The following is a 23822-nucleotide window of genomic DNA, read 5'->3' as shown; positions in this document are numbered from 1 at the left end:
ACTTGCAACTCATATACTTGACTCATTAATGGCTTCGTATCCATCATCATGTAGTTCAAGAATCGGCCTGTGATAAACTTTCAGGCCCATCATTCTCAGTTTTGTACTTCCGGTTTAGTGTTTCCCACAACTCCTTTACTGATTTCGTGCCACAGTATACTCCGTTCAAGGCATCAAATAAGCCATTCAGGACATAATTCCGACATAAGTAATCAGAATTGTTCCATGCATCCACCGCCATGAGTGTCTCCTTATCACTCTCTTCGTTACTAGGTGGTGCATCTTTAGTTAAGTGCCTCGCAAGTCCCAGCATGGTCAAGTAAAACAGCATCTTCTGCTGCCATCTCTTAAAGTTTGCTCCATTAAACTTCTCAATTCTCTCTGCGTGACTAGCAGGAAGAGGAATCTGAATCTAGAAGTCTAATTGGGCATAGTCCTACTAAGCCATTAAAGCAGTGCTTAGGTCCCGATTAGGTATACCAGCTTGTTTAGCCATTGGTCGGATTTTAGCTAAGAGGGCAAGAGAAGCTGATGTGTATACTGCTTCTTATACGCCAAGGGATAGGGACAAGTTTGAAGGGAAGATTAGAGTAGTAGTTCAATCCCTCATTGATAGTGGGATTGATGTTAAAATTTATCTTGACTGATTAGTTGACTTTCGTTCTAAAATCACACTCTTTTTTTCCAGACCTGTGGGAAGATTTTGTATGCAAGTCATTGACATTTTATGCTGGTCTCATTGCCCCTTCAGTGGTCTGTTGTATTTATGGCACGGTATGTAAAAAAGCCAAAGAAGAAAACTAGAAACGAGCTAGTCACAGAAGAATTAGATGAGTTATTTTTGGAAAAGTACAGTTTCATTCAAGAAAACATAAATCAGGAAAAGATATAGACAGCAAGCATTAATGCAAACCAAAAGCTTACAGATTTGAGCCAATTTGTCTGGATAACCAGAAAAAGCTATTTAATACTCCATCTTGAGTAGACATGAGCTGGTCCATTATCTTACCTCGTAAAAGTCTGAAACCTAGAAGGAGAATCGATTCAATCAGAATTTATCTGGAAAACCTCAACTCTACCATGTAATATCCCTCGCAACTTGCAACAGTCTCAGGATTTCGTTCTTAGCCAAGCCCAAAAGTGTTTTTCAATTGAACAACATATATGTATCTAGCATTGTTAACAACAAGCAGTACTTCCAAACCGATTCTAACACACAAATTCTAAATCCAATCCAACCTAGCAGGCCACTGTAAGATGTGCAACTGCACGTAACACCATTTATAATAGGTTATATTTGTATCTTTTTATTTATAAAGTTTTTATCAAAGAATTTATTTTTGTCAAAATTAAATGGCAATAAATTTGAAGATAAAAAAAAATTCAAAAAGTATATAAATATTAGATGAATATGTATATTTTTGAAAAGAATAGAGTATATTTTTTTGGTAAGGATTTTTTTTTTTAATATTCTTAAGGCCCATATCACAATTAAATATAATCGAACATGATTAAGATAATCTATATAATAATGCATGGTACATATCATTAAAACAAATTAATATAAAAATATTTATATCTTATTTTATGAAAAGTTATTAATTGAAAAAATAAAATAAAAATTTTATTCAAACTAAGCCTAAATCAAAATTAATAGCTTTTTAAAATGGGAAATTATTTTGTGATCTACACTCTGTAGGTTTTTCTATCTTTTTATTTTTTATTTTTTATTTTTTCCTTTTTCCTTTGGGGGTATGTAAAAAGATGTGTGCAGAAAATGGTAAATAATTTTGGATATTCTTATATGGAATTGAAGATTATGATTCTTTGATGCAAAAAAAATGTAGAAGTGTAATAGATTATGGGTGATATGGTAGTTTGTAATTTGAGGCTAGAAAATTTGAGTTACTGCAACTATCTTTTTGATTAATTACTATACAATTGACTCTAATATTCTGCAAGATTGATTTGGTGTATTACGAAGACCTTTCATTCAAAAGAAGACCATGCAGAAAAAAATAGAAAATGAAATTGTATGTATTTTGCATGGAAGTTGATTGATTTCCCGTGAGCCAGTTTCTTATACAATATACGTTGATTGTGTAGTTTCCGTTTCAAATTCAATAACAATTATTTTCCCATTAAAAAAAAAAAATATATATATATATATATATGTATATATATTCAATAACTATTTTAATTGGACTTAGCGTTTAAGCCACGAGACGTGGCGAAAAAGTTGTTCCAGAAATTCTTATCTTTATCTCTTGCCATATATAATATAATATGTCCATTTTAGTATTATTCAAACTGAAAAGTTCCTCAAGTCTTTGTCAAGTTTTTTCTATTCAATTTCTACACAACAACCCCTTTATACTTATCCAATTTCTATCCAATTCATACGATCATATATATATAGCTATTGCCTCTTGCAGATTCTGAGTCCTACAAAAAATCCGTTGGCTGTGCTCCTTTGGTTCATCATAAGGGACATGAAAATTCCAATCTTATTAACATAAAAAAACGCCTTACCTTACCTTTATAAATAACTAGTTAGTGAATTACCCTCCGTATAAAAATAAAAAAATACCAGTTAGTGGGCCTTTTTATTTTTATAGGCAATAAACAAAAACGGCAATTTTTTTTTTTCTGTTTTTTGGAAATTCTAACTAAATAGGCACGGCTTTTTTTTTTTTTTTTTTTTTGGAACGCTTTTAAGTAAATAGTCACGCAGAGACTTGAAAAAAGCCGGTAGCAGAGAGAGAAATTTTGTTAAGGAAAAAGAGGGTTTATAGATTCAGAGTGAAACTGATATTGGGGTTTTTAGATAGGAGAGAGAAAAGAGAAAGAGAAATAGAAAGAGAGAGATGGGAGGGTGCTTTTCGGATGTGAGAGGAGGACAACAAGCCATAGGAGGGACCCAACCCAGGCCCACAGACGCCCATGACAACAAGAACAATGGCGGCCACAACGACGCTATCGATTTCTTCTACAAGTCTCGTGGCTTTAATCCCCTCTTCACACAACTCGAGGTATAATATTTTTATCCGTCTTTGATTTTTATTTTGTCTATTTGTCTTTTTGTTATTTCGATTGTGTTTGATTTTGATTTTGCAATTGATAACCCACACGCTTCGAAAAAGAGTTCCTTTGTCGTCTAATCATACTTCTCTTTTAAATTAATCACATTTCTTTTTCTTTTTTTAATGAATTTGAGCGGTTTTTTTTCATCCTTTTTTTATTTTTAAATTTGCTGTTAGATATCTGGACAGTCTTTTTCTCTATGATTTCTTTGTTTGAATCACTATAGCAGCATTACTGCCTCAATTTATTTATTTATTTCTTCCTTTCTTTTTTAATTTTTATTTTATTTATTTATTATTATTATTTTTTTGTTGTATATATATATATATATATATGCGGTACTTGTCCTTTGAAGTAATCTTATATTGTTTTGCTTTTGCTTTGTTTTGTTGACGAGAATGGATGCTAGTTGGACTACCGAATATGACCTTGTCTTCCCTGAATTAACTAGCAACATTCAATTCAAATTCTTCTTTATAATTTTGTAATAAAATCTGGACTTTTTAGTGCTATCTATATGTGTGGTGATGTGACCGTCATAGATTCCATTGCTTGTACTTGTCCTGGCAAATAAATAATTATCTCTTTGCTACTGTTGTTATCATGGACGAGCAGACACATTTTTGTGATGTGGACTTTTCACGGTTACTATTTGGTATTGTTTGGTTGCATTCCCTAACTACTAAATCATAAATTCTCTCGTATTCTTAAAACCTTGTCTCAAAGAGGTCTAGAGTTAGTTATGGTACGTCCTTTAGAACTGATTGTAAATAATACCTAATCTCATAATTAAAAGGCTTAAAAATGAATTATCAAGATGTGTGTTAATTAAATTAATGCAAACTGGATGAACATGTTGCATTTGGTGTTCAAAATGAACCATTAGATCATCAAGTTGTTGTTTTTTTTTTTTTAATACTTTAATTTGATCCTTGGTATGATATATTATTTAAATGCCTTATCTCAGGGAGGCTTGTATTCTCAACTTTCATCATGTTTCAATGATAGATTATGCATCTAGGTTCACATCCTCTACGTGGTTTTATAGTTTATATTCTCCTTGAAATGTTTTCACGTATTTCAAATCTGTGCTGCAGTTATCTCTATCAGCAGCTAACTTGATTGACCGGGACATCACATCTAAGGTATGTTTCTCCATAACCTTCTAAATTCTAACATATTACCTATGAAATTGGCTTAGAGTTAAGTGAAAAAAAAATTTTAAAAAAAAATTCCAACTAAATAGCTAGTATGCTGCTATATTCTTGCACCACTTTATGAAGGGAAGGTTCTCTTCTCTTCCTTTATATTTGTTTGACTTGTTTTCTTATAATGTCGAGGCTTGCATTAAGTATGATTTGTGCTTAAATAGTTTCTTTCTTTTTTTTTTTTAATGTTATTTCATTACAGAGTGATCCTATGGCTGTTGTGTTTGTGAAGAAAGGTGATGGTAAACTAGAGGAAGTAGGGCGCACTGAGGTAATACTAAATAATTTGAATCCCCAGTGGATAGATAAAATTACAATTGCCTACCAATTTGAGATTGTGCAGCCGTTGGTGTAAGTATTTTGGAATATTGCCGGTACTTACTGTAAAAATATCTTGTTTATTTTATATGGTAGCCTGTTCTGTTTACGTTGCTTAACTCATATTTCACCTTTACTTTTACGCAGATTTCATGTCTATGATGTTGACACTAAATATCACAATATACCAGTGAAGGTATTGTATTTATTGCTTTCTTCCTGTTAGCTCCTGGTCATTTCATTTACTTACATCTTTCTAAATATTTTTATTAAAATCTAGATTTATTTAATTAAATAATAATATAAATTATGTTGAGAGGATTGCCGCTACTCAACTCAGGAAATGCTTAAATCTGGAAGTGCTGAATAATATGTTAAAAGATAATTTCTAATCAAGAGCTAAAATATGAACTCTACTGATCTACACTAAACTAGACCATCCGATATTTCAGTGAATATGCATGTTAGAGATCTTATGGAAAAAATTATCATTAATTAGTTACCTGTATTGAAATCGTTAGAACTATATGTTGTGGTTCTCTGACCACTTTAGAGAAGAAATATGAGAAGAAAATAAAAGAATTCTATTAATCTCTTAAAAATAGAATACAAAAATAAAAACTTCTCTCATGGAGGATTCTCTCGTGGAACCTCTCTCTGCACTCTCCAATTCTCTCTGGAATTGCTCACTCTTCTCTCAAGTTCTCTCTGGAACTTAAACAACTCTCTCTCTTGGAGTTTTCTCTCAATTCTCCTCACTTGGGAGGATTGAGATTGCTCTCTTGGCTTGGTTTTCATGAAATGGTAAGGAGCCTATTTATAGGCTTACAAGGCCACACTTTTCAACATCTTAGCCCACAATTGTTGATCAACAATGGTGGCTGTCAACAATGGTGGCTGTGGTTGGTGAGGCTGTGGTTGGTGAGGTTGTGTGGTTGGTGCGGCTGGACTTCACAATTCTCCCCCTCCAGCCGCATTTAAAACTGATGGTCATCTGCCATCTATTCCAGCTATGTCTCTGCATAGCTTCAGCTTCTCTCGAGCAACAACTTTTGTTAGCATATCTGCTGGATTCTCTTTTGTGTGGATCTTCATCAGTTTCAGCAACTGTTGATCTATTACTTCGCGTATCCAATGATAGCGAATGTCAATGTGCTTTGTACGGGAATGATACATTGAGTTTTTGCTCAAATCCATGGCACTTTGATTATCACAATGTATCTTGTAGTCTTCTTTCTTGATGCCCAATTCTGTGAGAAAACGCTTTAACCACAACATTTCCTTACCCGCTTCCGCTGCGGCAATGTACTCTGCTTCAGTAGTGGATAAAGCAACACACTTCTGCAATCTTGACTGCCATGACACAGCTCCCCCTGCAAAAGTGTAGAGATAACCTGATGTAGATTTTCTATTATCAGGGTCTCCGGCCATATCTGCATCTGTATAGCCTTCTAAGATTGGATCACCTCCCCCGTAGCACAAGCACAGCTTCGATGTACCTTTAAGATACCTGAGAATCCATTTGACTGCTTCCCAATGTTTCTTTCCAAGATTTGAAAGAAATCTGCTCACAACACCTACTGCATGAGCAATGTCTGGTCTGGTACACACCATTGCATACATCAGACTTCCTACCGCTGAAGAATATGGTACTGAAGCCATCTCCTCTATCTCTTCTTTGGATGAGGGGCACAACTTCTTACTCAACTTGAAATGATTTGCAAGTGGAATGCTGACCGGTTTGGCTTTATCCATGTTGAATCTCTTTATCACCCGTTCAACATACTTCTCTTGAGATAGCCATAACCTTCTATTCTTCCTGTCTCGGATTATTTGCATTCCCAAAATTTGTTGAGCTGGTCCTAATTCTTTCATATCAAAAGACTTAGACAATTCTTTCTTCAGCTGACTAATCTTCATTGCATCTTGTCCAACGATCAACATGTCGTCCACATATAGCAAAAGTGCAATGAAGTTTCCACCTGAAAAATTTTTTAATATAAACACACTGGTCTGCTGCAGTCCTTTTATAGCCTTGACTCACCATCAACGAGTCAAACTTCTTATACCATTGTCTTGGTGCTTGCTTGAGGCCATACAAGCTCTTCTTTAGCTTGCATACGAGGTTTTCTTTCCCTGAAACCTCAAATCCTTCTGGCTGCTCCATGTAGATTTCTTCATGTAAATCACCGTGAAGAAATGCTGTCTTCACATCCATCTGCTCAAGCTCTAGGTTTAGACTTGCTACTAAACCAAAAATGACTCGAATTGAAGTCATTTTTACCACTGGTGAAAAAATCTCATCAAAGTCAATTCCTTTCTTCTGAAGAAATCCTTTGACCACCATTCGGGCTTTGTGTTTCACCACCTTTCCGCTGCCATCTTTCTTGAGCTTGAACACCCATTTATTCTTTAGTGCCTTCTTTCCTGTTGGAAGCTTAACCAACTCATAAGTATGATTTTTCTGCAAGGATTCCATCTCATCTTGCATTGCTTGCAGCCACTTTTCCTTCTCTTGAAGAGAAACAGCTTCCTGGAAACTCTCTGGCTCCCCCTCTTCAGTAAGCAGAATATACTCAGATTCTGGAAATCTCTTTGATGGAATTCGGCCTCGCTCAGATCTCCGAACTTGTAAACCACTGGTTTCAGGAGGTGTACCATCATCTGACCGCTGTGATGGCCCTGCAGCTGCTTGAGAGGATTGAGTCTCCCCCTGCTCATTATCCCCTTCTTCCTCCTGGTCTGCTTCTGGTATATCTTCATGCACCTCATTATCCTCTGTGGCTATTTGTGCTGGTGCTGGATTAGGACAAAAATTCTCGGCACTAGAACTATAATTAGGAGACATTCTGGGCTTTTCAATGTCTTCCATTTTCTGGTTTTCTTGGAATACTACATCCCTGCTTCTAATAACCTTCTTGGTTTTCGGGTCCCATAACCTGTATCCGAATTCTTCGTCTCCATATCCTATAAAGATGCATGGAGTAGATCTTGCATCGAGCTTCTGTCTGAGCTCCTTGGATACATGTACATAAGCTATACAACCAAACACTCTTAAATGAGAGTAGGAGGGAATCTTACCCGACCACACTTTCTCCGGAATTTCAAAATTCAACGGTACTGACGGTGATCTGTTGATTAAATAGCGGGCGGCACGAACAGCTTCTCCCCAGAATGGCTTTGGCAGCTTAGCCATACTGAGCATACTTCTGACCTTTTCCATAATGGTTCGGTTCATTCTTTCGGCTATTCCATTATGTTGTGGGGTGCGAGGGACCGTCTTCTCATGTCGAATGCCGTGTCTTCTGCAGTAGGCATCGAACTCCTTGGAAGTATACTCGCCTCCATTATCTGAGCGGAGACATTTCAGCTTCTTTCCTGTTTCACGCTCTACCATGGTATGAAACAGTTTGAAGTAATCCAGTACCTGGTCCTTTGTCTTCAAGAAATATACCCACACCTTCCGTGAAGCATCATCAATGAAGGTCAGGAAATACTTGTTGCCACCTAATGATTCCACCTCCATGGGACCACAAACATCAGAGTGCACCAGACTAAGCAACTCTGATCTTCTCGATGCAGAGGAACTGAAGGAGACTCTATGTTGCTTACCAAACAAGCAGTGATTACAAGGATCTAGCGCAGCATCCTTGCAAACAGTGATAAGCTTCTTCCTTGCCAAAGTGGACAATCCTTTTTCACTCATGTGACCGAGTCTCTGGTGCCACAGATTTTGAGACGCCTCTCCTTCTGCAATATTGAGGCTGTCTGCACATATCTTCACATGAGTCTTGTACAACGTTCCACAAATATGTCCTCGGGCGACAACTATGGCACCTTTCGTCATTTTCCATGTGCCTTTGCTGAAGTAGTTGTCATAGCCTTGCTTGTCTAAGGCTGCTCCCGAAAGTAGATTAAGCCGAAGGTCTGGAACATGACGGACATCCTTCAAAGTGATTGTACAACCAACATTCGTTTTTATCTGAATATCACCAGTTCCCATAATCTTTGCGAAACTGGAATTTCCCATCTTTACTGTACCAAAGTCTCCTGCTTTGTACGTTTTAAAGAAATCTCTGTGTGGAGTGACATGGTAGGATGCTGCAGTATCGACTACCCACTCAACATCTTGGGTTGATATATGAAGGCATGTCTCTTCTTCGGTGGAGCAGAGCGCCACTTCTCCTGTACAAGTGACTAGTGTCTCTCCATCCTTCTTCGGCTGATTACCTTGGAGTCTCTGCTCTCTCAACAACTTTCTGCAGTTCTTCTTCATGTGACCCTCCAGGCCACAATGATAGCACTTATACGATGATTTTCTGCCGTCTGTAGATCTGCCTCTGCTCTTGCTCCTGCCTCTCCCCCTATCTCGACCACCTCTTTGCTGTCTTCCTCTCTCTGTGACGAGGGCATGTGACTGATCCATGCCAATGTCCTTTCTCCTGGCCTCTTCATTAAATAGGGCATCCTTAACCATAGCCATAGTAAGTTTGCCATTCGGGGCCGAATTGCTGAGAGAGACTACCAATGTCTCCCAACTGTCTGGAAGAGAGCTTAGAAGTAGGAGGGCCTGATCCTCATCCCCTAGTTGGTAATCCACAGCAGATAGTTGATTTACCAAGCTCTGGAACTCACTGGTATGCTCGGCTACAGAAGTTCCACTCTGTAATGTGAGATGTACCAATCGCTTAAGCAACAGGGCTTTGTTCCGAGCAGTCTTGGCCTGGTACATGTCCTCCAATTTTGTCCAGAGGGCATATGCATCCGTTTCCTTCGCTACATGATGGAAGACACTGTGGTCGATCCATTGCCTGATCTGACCGATCGTTTTCTTGTTTAATTTCTTCCATTCTGCTACTTTGCTGGGATCGGGGTTTTCGCCTTTAGCTTCTATAGGATCAAATAGATCCTTACAATTGAGGAGATCTTCCATCCGAGGTCTCCAAAGTGTATAATTTGTGGCAGTGAGCTTAACCATAGCTCCCGAAGATGATTCTTCCATTGACATTATGGCTTGACCAAAAATGGAGCTGAATTTGGCAAAACGGAGTTAACCGTTGCGTCCGGAACGGCCGAAAATGGTGGACTTGACTCTTCCGGGGTCAAAATATAATTACCAGAAATTTTGGGGCAAAAATGTAATTTCACAAAATTTCTGAGTCAACCTGCAAATACAGAAACTATAGGGGTCAATCTGTAATTTCCAATAGTTCAGGGGATGCACCGTAATTTCAGAAAACTACAGGGGTCAATCTGTAATTTCCAATAACTCAGGGGCTGTTCCGTAATTTCCGAAACTTCAGGGGCCGTTCCGTAATTTCAGAAAATATTGCTGACGTGGCAGATGATGCTGACGTGGCACCACGTGGCAGATGACGTGGCTGACGACGTGTCGCTGGCGTGGCAGATGACGTGGCAGGGGTTCGCTGACGTGGCTGCTGACGTGGCTGCTGACGTGGTCGTCTTCAACCTCCAGACGGCGCGTGGGCGCGTGGGACGTCCGTTTTCTCTCCGGCGAACTTCGTTGTTCTCCTCTCGTCGGGTACTTTCACCTGGGATTGTCAAATTAATTATTTGAGCAACTTTCCGAAACACCAACTTGAAGAACAGTAGCTTTGTTTCTTCAAATTTTGGACCCAAGCTCTCAACCTGGAGCTTTGATACCACTTGTTGTGGTTCTCTGACCACTTTAGAGAAGAAATATGAGAAGAAAATAAAAGAATTCTATTAATCTCTTAAAAATAGAATACAAAAATAAAAACTTCTCTCATGGAGGATTCTCTCGTGGAACCTCTCTCTGCACTCTCCAATTCTCTCTGGAATTGCTCACTCTTCTCTCAAGTTCTCTCTGGAACTTAAACAACTCTCTCTCTTGGAGTTTTCTCTCAATTCTCCTCACTTGGGAGGATTGAGATTGCTCTCTTGGCTTGGTTTTCATGAAATGGTAAGGAGCCTATTTATAGGCTTACAAGGCCACACTTTTCAACATCTTAGCCCACAATTGTTGATCAACAATGGTGGCTGTCAACAATGGTGGCTGTGGTTGGTGAGGCTGTGGTTGGTGAGGTTGTGTGGTTGGTGCGGCTGGACTTCACACTATAGGTTCAAATTATATTGTGAACTTACTTATATTGTTCTTTTTCCAAATGGGAAAGCTTTTATCTAAGTCCTGAAATTTTTAGCATCTTGTTAAGAGTGGCATAACAAATTTGATGACGGTTTCAAGTTTATGTCTTTCTTCTCTTTGCCTGCAGACGTTGAACTTGAAGGATCAAGATTTTCTTGGAGAAGCCAGTTGTATTCTTTCAATGGTTAGTAGCTTTAGTATCAGTATTGCTAAATAAAAATGTGGTGCAATATGTCATATGTGAGTTTCCTGTATTGTAAATTCAACCAACACTATTTTGCAGCTTGTGTGTATTTTTAATTTCATGAATATTTTCATAAATATGCCAATTTTTTGGGTTTATCCATTGTAATTTTAACATGGTCCTTCCTACGACAGATTGTGACTAAACAAAACCGAAGCCTAACCTTAAATCTACAGAAAGATAATAGGCATGGGGGTTTGAGAAATTTAGGCACGCTAACTGTCCATGCTGAAGAAACTGTTGCTTCAAGGAGTGCTGTTGATATGACATTCCGTTGTTCCCACTTGGATAACAAAGACGTATTTTCTAAAAGCGTATGTTTTCTCAAAGCCACTTTTTTTTTTTATGTCTTCATTCTACTTATGTATGTCGCTGAAAAATTATAAATTTTCTTCCCCTGCCTCTATTTCCCCCTCAGGATCCTTTCCTAAGAATTTCCAGAATGGTTGAGACCGGAGGCACTGTTCCAATTTGCAAGACTGAAGTGGTAGAGAACAATTTAAATCCAATCTGGAAACCAGTATGCCTAAGTATGCAGCAGTTTGGTAGCAAGGCAAGCTTGTGATCTTCTGATACTGGATTAAATTTTTAGTTTACATTATGTTTTTGCCATTGCGAAAGATAGGGTAGCGAAATTCATTGACCTGGTTAAATTTCAAATTTTACAGGATAATCCATTGGTTATCGAGTGTTTTGATTTCAATAGCAGTGGCAATCATGTACTCATTGGGTAATTATTGGATTCAATAGTTTCTAGTTTTGTTTTTTATCTTTTTTTTTTTTTTTCCCTTTTATGGTAATCATTGTTTAGTGTCTGTTGGATGGAAATCGGGAAATATTGATTTTGAAGTTTCACTTTTCAGAAAGCTCCAGAAGTCTGTGGCAGACCTGGAAAAGCTTTATAAAACAAGAACTGGTGCAAATTTTATTTTTCCATCATCTCATCATGGTCATGAAAAGGTGCTGTTTCCTACTTGCGATAATGTTAATAGTTTTTTCAGCTTGTTCTTTAAATTCTCTCTCACTTTTGCTTAATAATCTATCCGCATAGGTTCTGAAGGGTCAGTTGTTTGTGGACCAATACTGTGAGAAGGAAAAATTCAGCTTTCTTGATTACATTTCTAGTGGATTTGAGCTTAACTTTATGGTTGCTGTTGATTTTACTGGTAAGTCTTTTATCTTCATCTCTATCTGCTTCTTCTTCCTTCTTTTTTTCATTTGTTTATTTATTTTTTGGTTGTGGTTATGTATTGGCTGATTTTTTTGCTTGGATTATTTACTTCTATCCAGCGTCAAACGGAAATCCTCACAATACAGATTCCTTGCACTACATTAACCCTCATGGCCAGTTGAATTCTTACCAGAAGGTAAGGCTATGTATCTTGTGGTGCCTTATTGAGCATAGCACATTAAATCTGAAACTTGTATAAATTTGGTTCATTTCATTTTTTTTTGAGCTTTTATTGTTAAGGCCGTATTTTAGTTGATACTTAGGAAAGACAAGGAAATAATTGATCGTGAAAAGGTTTTCTGATTAGTGGATTGCAAATATTTGTAGGCAATTATGGAGGTTGGAGAAGTCATACAGTTTTATGATTCTGATAGGCGCTTTCCTGCATGGGGATTTGGAGGAAGGACTATGGATGGTAGAGTATCACATTGCTTTAACTTGAATGGAGGCACAAGTGACGCTGAGGTAATTGATCTAAGCTCGTAATCTTTGTCATTATTGGTATTGCCTCCAACATATATCGTTTTTTGTTTTCTGTGCTACGTATCATTCACTTCCAACAGTTATGAACCTGGTGCTATTAGTAATCATGTAGTAGTGTGTGATTTGTGTGCAAGTAAATAATAATTTTAATTAAGATTTTATGTGAATGGTTTAGAGGATACCAGTGTCAGATATCTGAAAGATGGATACGGATACAACCTATATTTATATATTATCAGGAAAATTGTTGCTTTGCTTTTGCTTTTATGGCTTTGTAATTTATAGTCTTCTGTTTTCACTTAAGTATTAGTTCCATGAAATGCTTGTTAATTAGAAAGGAGTTCTCCCTTCTCGGTGATACATTTGAAAAGCTCTACTCTAAACTTATGTAGCTCTTTGTATATCCTGACAATATTGGTCTAAAGGGCTACTACTTGCCTAGTTAATGGAGTCGTTCCATTTCTTCTGTATTCTATTTTGTGAGTGCATAATGTGCGAATTGTTCATGAAACTAATTGCTGAAATGTTTAAGAGCCAGCTGCTTGCATTTGAAGTTTTCAATTAGTAACAATCTGTTTTGTTCCTCTGAAAGGTTGGAGGAGTTGAAGGCATCATGGCTGCTTATGCCAATGCTCTACACAATGTTTCTCTGGCAGGACCAACTTTATTTGGCCAAGTGATCAACAGGGCTGCAGAAATTGCAGGCCAGTCCCTCTCAGGCAAAAATAACAAGTACTATGTCTTGCTCATTATAACGGTAAAGACTAGGATTGCCTTTTATATCCATTTCATTTGATATCAACTTAATAGTTATTGTTTGTAATTGCGTAAATGCCACCATATTTTTAGGATGGAGTAATTACCGATCTTCAAGAAACAAAAGATGCACTGGTAAGGGCATCTGATCTTCCACTGTCACTTCTTGTGGTTGGTGTAGGTGGTGCAGATTTTAAACAGATGGAGGTATGCCTTTGCTTGACTAATTTCATAAATATCTTTATGTATTTACTTTTCTACTGTACTGGAGATTGTGAAATTTAAGCTGTCTGAATCTTACATGTGGCAAGATCCTTGATGCTGATAATGGACATCGGTTAGAGAGTTCAACAGGTCGTGTGGCTACTCGAGATATTGTACAGTTTGTTCCCATGCGAGAAGTGCATAGTAAGTGCCTATAATCTGATCTCTTCCAATCTTTTTCCACTTTTTGTTGGTTCGATCTATAACTCCAATCTACAGAAACAGTAACATGATGTGTTCTAAAATGACCTGATGAACTAGATCGAAGTGGTTTTTTAAAGGGATGGGAATGATATGAAGCACTAATGCCTCATATAATCATAATCCAAACTAGATACTGAACCATCGCATCCCATGTTAGGTCCAAATATAGGCCAGAATCTGAATTTGGGACTTGATTGAGTTCTCTGCTCCTGTTACAAGCTGCCTTCTAACACTAGTAAACATGCTTATAATCATCTCAAATATCCAACTCCAGTTTGCTATATTCGAAGACTGCATGCTTAATTTCTCAATCTTTGTGATACTTTCTAAATTTTCTTTTCCATGGAAGCTTTTGTTTTGAGCATTTCACGTTATATATAAAGTGAAAATGATGATTAGTTTCCATTATTTTTTTTTTTTTATTAAAAGATCCTTTTAATCGTTTGGTTGAAATTTGAAGACTAACAAATCCTGTGTGGTTTTGAATAGGTGGACAGATAAATGTTGTTCAAGCTCTTTTGGAAGAGCTGCCCGGACAGTTTCTGACTTACATGCGGAGTAGAGATGTTAAGCCATGCACGACCCGTGCAGCAGCAGCCCAAACGTAATCTTACCGACTTTTAGTTACATATTGGATAAGGAAAAGAACAATGCTAGGGGCACCGAGTATTTTACCAATTTCAAAGTGAGGTGGCAAAATGACATATGGTTATCTTATTAGTTTGTCTTAAATTTCTCACTAATTTTTTTAAAGGTTCACTTATCCTTATACAGACTATTTTATTTTACAACCTTTAGGATAATGATAAGTAGTTTTGCCATATAACTTAGTAATTAAGGTGGTAAAATACACTTGGTGCCTGTAGTCGCTACCTATGGAAAATGGAAAAATATATACCTAGGTTTTGAAACAGTTTATATTAGGTTTGAAATCCAATTCATACATCATGACGGACTGTATAAAGTTTTAGCTCTTGTTTTTTGGTAATTGTATAAAGTTTTAGCTCTAGTAAATGAAAACGAAAGGTTTATATATTTATCATGTACGGTCATCATTATCTGTTTGGTGCCTGGTGTATGTTTTTTTTGCATGCTCTCTCTCTCTGGCTGCCTTGTTAAAATGGTGACGAAAATATTTTCATTTATGTCCAAAATGAACAATGAAGCAAGTACGATGGAGCAAAAGTACACACTTTAATAACAAAAACAAAAGTACACACTTTAATAACAAAAGGAAGTAAGGAAGAAGGGTAAAAAAAACAAAAAAAAAAAAAAAAAAAAAAAAAGAAGTCAATTAAGGTGTCCCACAACCCCAAACGGTCGAAAAGGAAAAGACAGTTATCTCCTGTTTGATCAAATTATGACGTTTGGCTATGTCCCTCTTAAACATCAATATAAAAGTTTTACATCCTTCTTTTACAGCAACAGCCATACATGGATACACTGGAAAAGTGTACAGCATCGGCTTCTGCTACTACAGTTAGTTTCGTCGTCATACTGATCCATGAAAATTAAAATATTTTAAAAAAGTTTACAAAATATAAAAGTTGTATTGCTTCGATAAAGAAATCATTGATGATTTTTCAAAAATTGAAATTCACAAATTATAATATATAATTATAAGATACACCCTCTATGAATGTATAGTGTTGCATCAACTCTGGCAGCATGACTATATATAAATAAATAAAAATTTCTCCTTACGGTGTCCTGTATTTGTCGTAAAAGCAACGGAGTTACTGACGTTCTTTCTAAAGCTGATACTGTAGAACCTTATGTACAATGGTTTTTTCATCTCCTTGCAGTTTGTATTGACTGTCATGTTGATGATTTGTAAGGGGATAAGTCTTTTAGATTTAGTTGGTTTTTTGTATGACTGTGTTACTTTTTTCTTTTCTTTGTTGGTTCCCTCAGAGGTTTCTACTTCAAAGGTTTAAAGGGAGGCCAAATCTTTTGTGTTCTTTTATTTTATTTTTCGATATTATTACTATTATTGTTATTATTCTGCGTCAGCATTGGAAGAGTTGGGTGCGATCTTTATGTTTTGGGGGATGATAGTGTTGTCTTTATTGACTACGTTGATGGCGACACGGAGTGTGTCTCTGCCATCTAATTTGGAGATAGTTTTATGCTTGCTTTCAAAGCGTGGTGTTTCAGGGTGCAGATTGATTTTTGAATTTGAGAATGACTTTGTTTTCTTCATATTTGGTGGCTTGATTTTTGAATTTGAGGATGACTTTGTTTTCTACATATTTGGTGGCTCTTTTGAGCATGATTGATTTCTTTTGATGGTTGAAACTTAGGTTTCTTTGGCCTGAGTTTATTGTAACCCTTATTTTTTGTAAGGTTGTTCTTCAAGATTTTTTTTTTTTTTTTTTTTTTGTCTTTTTAATTTCCTCTAATTTTTTTATTGTTTTTAAAAAATTTGTCCTGAATGTGTGGGAGTTCTCTTTTGTATTTATTATTTATTTTTTGTAATATGACCCTTTAATGCTAAAAAATAAATTAGAAAACAGAGAAAAGTGATTTCCTTGCATTTATATGTATAACTAGTCCTACAACAGTATGACTACAAGATCAGAATCAATTTAACCAAGCAATGCTAGTGAAAATATAAACTTTTTTGTTTTTTACCGACTCTTTTTTCTTGGATTCCTTCAGTTGCCGTACTGTGAAACTTGTATGCATAAAATAAAATAATTAATGAGTGCAAAGGTCTCCCAATTTGATCGAATTGTGTCGTTCACAATCTCTCTCACAAATATTAAGAAATAGTCATTTCTTGCTTTATTACAGCCTTATGCAAACAGCAAAGTGAGCTGAATCGGCACTCAAGAACCTGCAATTTTACACCAAATTTTCATCCACCTTGTTACAGATTACTGCAGTAGGACAAAAGCAGTACAGACTTTTTTAACCAAGTCGATCTTTCGTTGAAAGGCAATATGTAAATGTTTTGATCTAGAATCTGCATCAAATATTAATCCTATTGTTTTGGTTTACAAAAATTCTTTGATGTAAATTTGATATTAATTAATAGAAGAAATTCTAGAATATTGATTGTGATTTTGTTATAAAGTTCATGACACTTACCTATAAAAATCCTGTATGTATTTTCAAATTAGTCAGCTCGCTCATGAAATCACTCAATGCCTGCTTACTACAAACAAACAAACATACAAAAAAAATGAACAAATTAGTATAAGAAAATGATCATTTATCTTTTACATGAAGAAATTTTGAAGTACTTGGAAAAAAAAAAAACATAAAAAAACAAAAAATATATATATATAGAGAAAGAGAATTCGGTGATAAGTACCTACGGAATGAATAATGCATTTCATCTAATGCTAGTCTCGTACAATTTTTTCATCATCTTGTTCTTCACCTTCTTCTGCTATCTGTGCTAGTCTTTGAGCTTGGTTTGTAGGATCAAGAGTTACAATGAGTGTTCCATCAGGGGAAATCTCCATCTCAAGGCAGCACTCAGAAACGCTTAAGGTTTCCAAGGATGGAAGTTTGACATTAAGCATCGAATTTCTGGAGCAAAACCCTGAAAGACTTGGTAGATTTGTAAGTGACAAATCTTTCAAGCGGCTGAGAATGGTTATACTTCCTCCCGCTGCTGCTGCTGCTGATGCTGCTGGTGGGTCTTCATCCCCATCTCCATCCCTTCTGGTGGTGGATACTATTTCTGTCATCCTTTTACAACTTTTAACCGCCAAAGTTTTGAGTTGGTTCAAACCAGTTGCGGCAATGGAACCAGTAAACAAATATCTCATCCCGTCACATAAATCTATAGACAAACATGTTAGATTGTGGAATGAGATTGCTGATGATTGTAGATTCTTCAATCTACGACACTCCTCCACTATCAGAGCTTCCAAGTTTGGGAAAAGTACAAGTGGCCGATGATCATCAGCTGCACGGTGGGAGTGGGAGCTGGAGTTGGAGTTGGACTTGTTGGCATCTGACAGATACACCAGCTTGGGTAATTTAAAAAGCCTCAAGTATGTTAAAGCTGCAAAGTCTCCCCCATTATTAATCTGCCCTTTAGGTGTTTGTTGTTCCATGAATAAAACTTTGTAAAAAGCTCGGTACACATCAATCTTTTGCAGACATGGTAACTTGTCAAGAGAAGCAAATGGAAAATCAGCTGAGGTAAAGTGTACACAAGACAGATTAAGATCTGTTAATGTGGGAAAACACTTTGCTGGAGGGAGTGGACCATACAAAATCTCCTTTCCGCTAAACGACATTACAGTCAACTTGGGGAATGAATCCTGATCAAAATATTCTACACATTATATCATACATGTATACACACGTATCAAAGGCACAAAGTAAGAATTTTTCCAATTTAATAAAAGTGTAAATTTTCCAATTTAATAAAAATGTTTACCTTTTCAATGAAAAAGAAAGGAGTAGTAGTGGTGTGATGGAAAGTTGAAATATGGGCTGCAAAAGTTTCAATTTTCTCACATCCAAAAATCACAAGATAGTCCAATGAGGGCCACTTGGAAGTATACATTCCTGGATAGAACTTTCTAAGTTGTGGCAGCTGTAGAAGTTGAAGGGTTTGTAGTTTTGGGAACATGAACTCAAGGATTAGTTCCTGATTCTGATCATCTTCTTCCTTTGCAATGATTTCCTTTATCGCCATGCAACTTTCTACCTTTAGCTTCACCAGCTGCTCAAGACCTCTGGCCACAGAAGCAGAAAAAACATATTTCAAATTCGTGCACCCCTCGATTTCTACTTTATGCAAATTTCGAAAGTTATCCAACCGATGATCATGAGTGGCTGATAATCTTGAAGAACTCCATATGCTTGCCAGCTTAGACAGGTAATAGATTGACAATTCCTTCAAATTGGGAAATACAACCTGCAAATATCAATATTTTTTCTTAATTAAAACACAGTAAACTTTGTCGCAAAATATAATTTATAGTTAAGACAAGCTAGCTAGCTAGCTAGTTTTAAGTTCTACTTAATTAGAGAACGAAATATATAGCAACAGAATTCCATGCTTAGATAAGCAGATCATCAAATTGAGAGCACATACACATAACCATATTCACCTTCCAATTGAACAGTTGCATAGATGTAGCCGCCATGTTGCTTTCAGAGGAGAAACAGACTAGCTGCGGAAGAGAGGAGAGTTTCAAAGATTGTAATTGACAACATTCAATGGGAAATGTTACTTGATCAATATCGAAATTACTATCTTCTTTTTCCTCTACTAATATCTCCTCCATTATTCCACAAGACTTCACTTCTAGTTCCTGAAGGTGCAAGAAGATATACTTGGCCACATGAACTGGGAAAAGATTCCTCAATCTAGGACAGTTATCAACTTCTATGATTCTTAATTTTCCAAAAGACTCTATTCTGGGCTGAAAATAACATATACTTTCCAAATTGATGAGCTCACTTAGAGATAGTGACTCCAAGTTGAGGAAGCAAGCAGGATGAGAAGAAGAATTCAAATGAGTTGACTCTATGACATGTTTAATACTAGGAGTCCTTTGGATGTCTAGATGTTTCATTTGTGGAAAACCTTCTCCACCGTCCAGTTCAGGAATCATATTAATATTATTAGCATCGTCATCATCTTCCAAAAAAGTCAAGCACACATCTTCAGATTTCTTAACTAGCATCTTCAAACTCTCATCCAATTGATTTCTTGTGAGCCCAAGTTTTAGCATCTTCGAGACATCAGATCGAAGATTGTATATACTCCATCCACTACCAATGGATATTATGAAACTTTCTAACTTGCTAGAGAATAAGTTTGCTGGCAAAAGGCTTGCATCCGGAACATGCACATTCAATGTTGTCAACTGAGACAAGTGCTTTAGCTCTGAAACACTAGCATTTCTTTCTTCCCCTACAGTGACTCCTTCGGCTTTCCATTTGTCAAAGCTTTCTTTCATATTCAACTCTTCTAATATGCTCAAGCTTGATATCACATTCGGTGGAATAACTTCGAGATTAGAGCAATGGCTCAAATCCAACAAGCGCAGACAAGTCAATTGCCCTATTTCCTTGGGCAGCTTATGAAAGCTCAAACTTTTCAAGCTAAGTACTTCTAAATTGCTTAGCCTTCCAACTAGAACTATGTCATTTTCTCCCAAGTTGCTGCATCCATCTAGACATAATGTGTGAAGATTTGTTAAGGAATGAAGAGATGGAGGTAGTGAAAGTTCAGAAAGTTTGGTTAAAACAAGCACTTTGAGCTCTTTCATCTCTTCAAAGAAACTATTTGGGACTTTCGGTTCTGACTGGTAATTATGAAACAAAAACATTTCTAGCTTTGGGCATTGAAACTTTGTAGGAAGCTCAGGGACAGTGCAGAAAGGCAAAGAGATTTTAGTACAATTCTTAAGGAAATCCTCTCTCGGCCATTCTTTCAAATCATTTCCATATGCTAGTGAAAAGACTTGTTGCTCTTTGGAAGCAATGGAGAGAGCAACATCCCTTACAAGATCATGCATTTTGGCATGCTGACTATCATCGCCATCAAGCAACAGACAAGCATCTTGAGGCAATCAACCAGTGAATGCAATCTATCTTGCGCTTCACTCAACGTATCGACATTTTCAAACATATCCAAACCAAAACTGTATTTAAGCAAATCATTGATGAAAATGGTATTTTTGTCCAGAACCATTCCACATAACAAGAACAATAACTTTGTCTCATTATCGCGTAGCTGGCTGTAACTCCACTCTAGAGCAGAGAATGCTTTTTGTTGCATTCCATCCTTATCCAACCTTTTTAGGCATCTCAAGGCATCTTTCCATGAATGTAAGCTTTTATTTCTTAAAGAACTTGCGACAGTGATGATTAGAACCGGCAAACCTCCACATCTTTTGGATACTTCAACCGCTACATTCCTTATAGCGGGATCTTTTACAACAACACCTGCCTGCTTCTCAAATAAACTCCAAGTTTCCTCCTCAGGTAACACTTCAAGCCTAAATTCTTTCTGTGTGCCCATTTCTGACAATATTTCTCGACTTCTTGAAGTAAACAAGATTTTACAATTGCCAATAGGGTCAAGTCCCACATCCACCAAATCAAGTTTTTTCCAAGCATCATCTAAGATTATCAAAATCTTCTTGTCTTTTGAAATCCTATTATTCAAAGCCGATGCTCTTCCAGCTCTGGTTTCTTGTTTTAACTCCAATCCTAGCAGATCAGCAATTTCTCCTTGAATTCTATATGGATCAGGATTTTGTGTCACAACTGCCATAGCTACCTCATCAAATAATTTTCGCACTTGAACTTGCTCGCCAACTTGTTTGGCAAGTGTGGTCTTCCCAACACCACCCAATCCATACACCCCAATCATGTTGATATTAGGATTTGCCAATTCCTCTACGATTCTGTCCACAATTGTGACCCTTGATTCAAGAACACTTGTGATAGATGTTGTCTTTATCCCATGTGGATGAGGAATGTATGAAACAGAAGTAAATCCTGATCCACTTCTATGGAGCTCAGCTACCTCCTCCACGATTCTTGTTGATTTCCTGCTTAGCTCATGTCTTGGCTTTATATTTGGACACAAACCATGGAGACACTTATTATTTGCTCCGCGTTCTTTTTCAAAGAATTTGTTTGCATCTGCAATGACCACATTGACACTTTCGAGCCATTTTTCTACATCAGCTTCGATCATTTCGTTTTTTCTTAGAGCTTCATCAACAGAATGTTGCACCCTATTTTTGAGATTAACCAAGTTGTCAACCTGAGTATGTAGACTTGTTATGTTAGTTTTATATTGAACTACATAACAAACTTGGCGTCCAATTGGTCTAAGTGTGTACTCAGCAACTTCTTGTGCAATCCAAGTCCCAATACTCATAATAAACTCCATATACGCAGGCTTGCTCTTTAGTATATCGACTTTCTATCTCTCTTTTTTTTCTTTTTTTCTTTTTTTTCTGTTTTTTTTTTTTTTTTCTTTTTTTCTTGTGGGGAAAGAATTATCTGGGGTCTGGAAATGTAAACAAAATGACATATTAGAGGATATGTAGCAAAAAATTCCAATTCTATAAAAATCTACCATATGTTTCACACTTTAATTCAATGCTTTGTCCATTTTGGGGGATATATAACTAGAGAATTCGTTTCATGTTAAGTATAATATGATATCTATAATTTTAAAAAAGATGAAAGCATGGCACATTAAGGAATTTATCCAATTGCAAACCAATTAAAGCATTTAGTTTTTTTTCTTTTTCCTTAAAAAATAATTATGATTTTTTTAAATAATAGTAACATTATTATTATTATTATTATTATTATTATTATTATTTGTGAAAAAAAAGTAACATTACTACTTAATAATACCAAAATGAAAAGTCAATTAATAAATATCCAACGGCACAAAAATAATATACATAAACTTTATAGGAGGTTGACTCTACTTTTTATTTTTTTTAATTATTATTATAACAATTTGTGGACGATGAAATTTTACCCAGTGGAGATTTAAATCCTTGATTTGAAAGTGTATCTTCAATTGTTTATTACTGCACCAAGTCTACCGATAGAGAAAGATTCAACTTGAGAACGGTCCATCTAACATCGATATATGGTCTAAGGGTCCAACGGGCTCATGTGTCTTGTTTAAAATGGCCCATTTAAAATAGAAAGAATTATCTTAGGCCCCATTTTGATTGTGTAAAAGTTAATGAATATTTAAGATTTCTTAAAGTGAATTTTTTTAACGTTTGGGACTTTTAAAAGATTCGGAAAACATGAGTTCATGAAAATTAATTAAACTATAAATAAATTTAATTACTTTTATATTCTCAATTTTTCATAACTAACCAAATATTAACAAAATAAACTCTCAGTAAACTAATTTATAGAAAACAAATTCTCTATAAAATGATTTTTAGAAATCAATATCTTTAAAACTTTAACACTACTTTTCAAATAAACCTTAATATTTAATATAAATTATAAAAAAAACTAAATATTTAAAATACCAATATATCGCACAAATTAGATCCTTTACAATGTTTATGTTGAAAATTTACATGAAAAATTTCTTAACGATCAATCATATATTAAAAACGATTGACCATATTTTTTAACATAAAAACTTATCTTCTCTAATATAAAAATGTATAGATGTTTTGTTCATCGTATATAGAATATACACAAGATTGCACAACAAAAAGAAAAAATGAACAACATGTATATTAGGTTTTAAATATCGTGGATGTTCTCTGTTAATATACTTTCTATTGTTTTCTTTTTATGATCCCTCTTTCTAATAACATCACTTTCTCAGCAACCAAACAAAGAGATAGAAAATTAAAGATACATACCCGGGGATTTAGGTGTTGGTACAAACTGGAATGGAAATTAAGAACAAGTCAAAACAAGAAAATGAAGCATTTGGCAAGTCTCTTCTCGATCGGTATCTGTACTATGGCTCAGGCAAAGGACTCAATTGCTGAATGATACAACTTAGAAATGGATGGTAATGACAATCATAAAGGCACCAAAATAATACAAAAGTTATTATTCCTTTTTTTTTCTTTTTTTCTTTTTTTTTGAAATAGCAAAAGATACCCCCTTTAATGGTTAAAAAAATCCTATATATGTATAATATTAATTAACTGGTGTTTTCTTTTTTTAATTAGGAATTATTGTCACTTTAATTGTTAAAAGAATCCTAATTAGTAGTACCATATATCAAAGTCATCAATATTTGACATTTTACCTGATTAATCATTTATCCAGCTACAAAAACAGCCAATTAATTAATTATCAAAAAAGAAAAAAGAACCGATTAATCGATCAACCAGTTATATCAATATATATATATATATATATATATATATATTTTTTTTTTTTTTTTTTTTTTGAGATAAGCTA

At 35.7% G+C, this 23822-nt stretch overlaps 2 protein-coding genes across 4 annotated transcripts; one reads left to right on the top strand and one right to left on the bottom strand.

Moving 5' to 3' along the window:
* The first annotated feature begins 2432 nt into the window (after positions 1-2432).
* LOC107412088 (protein BONZAI 3) lies at positions 2433-14954 on the top strand. 3 transcript variants are annotated; one of them, XM_060812330.1, is made up of 17 exons: positions 2893-3032; positions 3494-3829; positions 4182-4229; positions 4495-4643; positions 4758-4806; positions 10865-10921; positions 11116-11295; positions 11400-11534; positions 11650-11711; positions 11845-11941; positions 12033-12147; positions 12272-12348; positions 12540-12677; positions 13288-13452; positions 13545-13658; positions 13763-13859; positions 14409-14954. In XM_060812330.1, the coding sequence occupies exons 2-17, from the start codon at positions 3827-3829 to the stop codon at positions 14525-14527; spliced, it is 1605 nt and encodes a 534-aa protein (XP_060668313.1). In that variant the 5' UTR covers positions 2893-3032; positions 3494-3826; the 3' UTR covers positions 14528-14954. The 3 variants fall into 3 exon arrangements, with proteins under 3 accessions (XP_048325143.2, XP_060668313.1, XP_060668314.1); XM_060812331.1 differs by having other exon boundaries at positions 2919-3032; positions 3482-3829; XM_048469186.2 differs by lacking the exon at positions 3494-3829 and having other exon boundaries at positions 2433-3032.
* A 1496-nt stretch (positions 14955-16450) lies between these two features.
* Positions 16451-23485, bottom strand: LOC107412084 (disease resistance protein At4g27190). The gene is given in 6 exon segments (XM_060812329.1): positions 16451-17079; positions 17239-18202; positions 18322-18804; positions 19001-20463; positions 20466-21924; positions 23270-23485. Coding segments are annotated over 4 exon segments (4218 nt in total). The 5' UTR covers positions 21805-21924; positions 23270-23485; the 3' UTR covers positions 16451-17079; positions 17239-17269.
* Positions 23486-23822: the final 337 nt, after the last annotated feature.

The sequence above is a fragment of the Ziziphus jujuba genome, chromosome 10, assembly GCF_031755915.1.
Source record: "Ziziphus jujuba cultivar Dongzao chromosome 10, ASM3175591v1".
Taxonomy (NCBI): domain Eukaryota; kingdom Viridiplantae; phylum Streptophyta; class Magnoliopsida; order Rosales; family Rhamnaceae; genus Ziziphus; species Ziziphus jujuba.
Note: the sequence above shows the minus strand (reverse complement) of the source record. Positions and strands in the feature narration are given on the sequence as shown.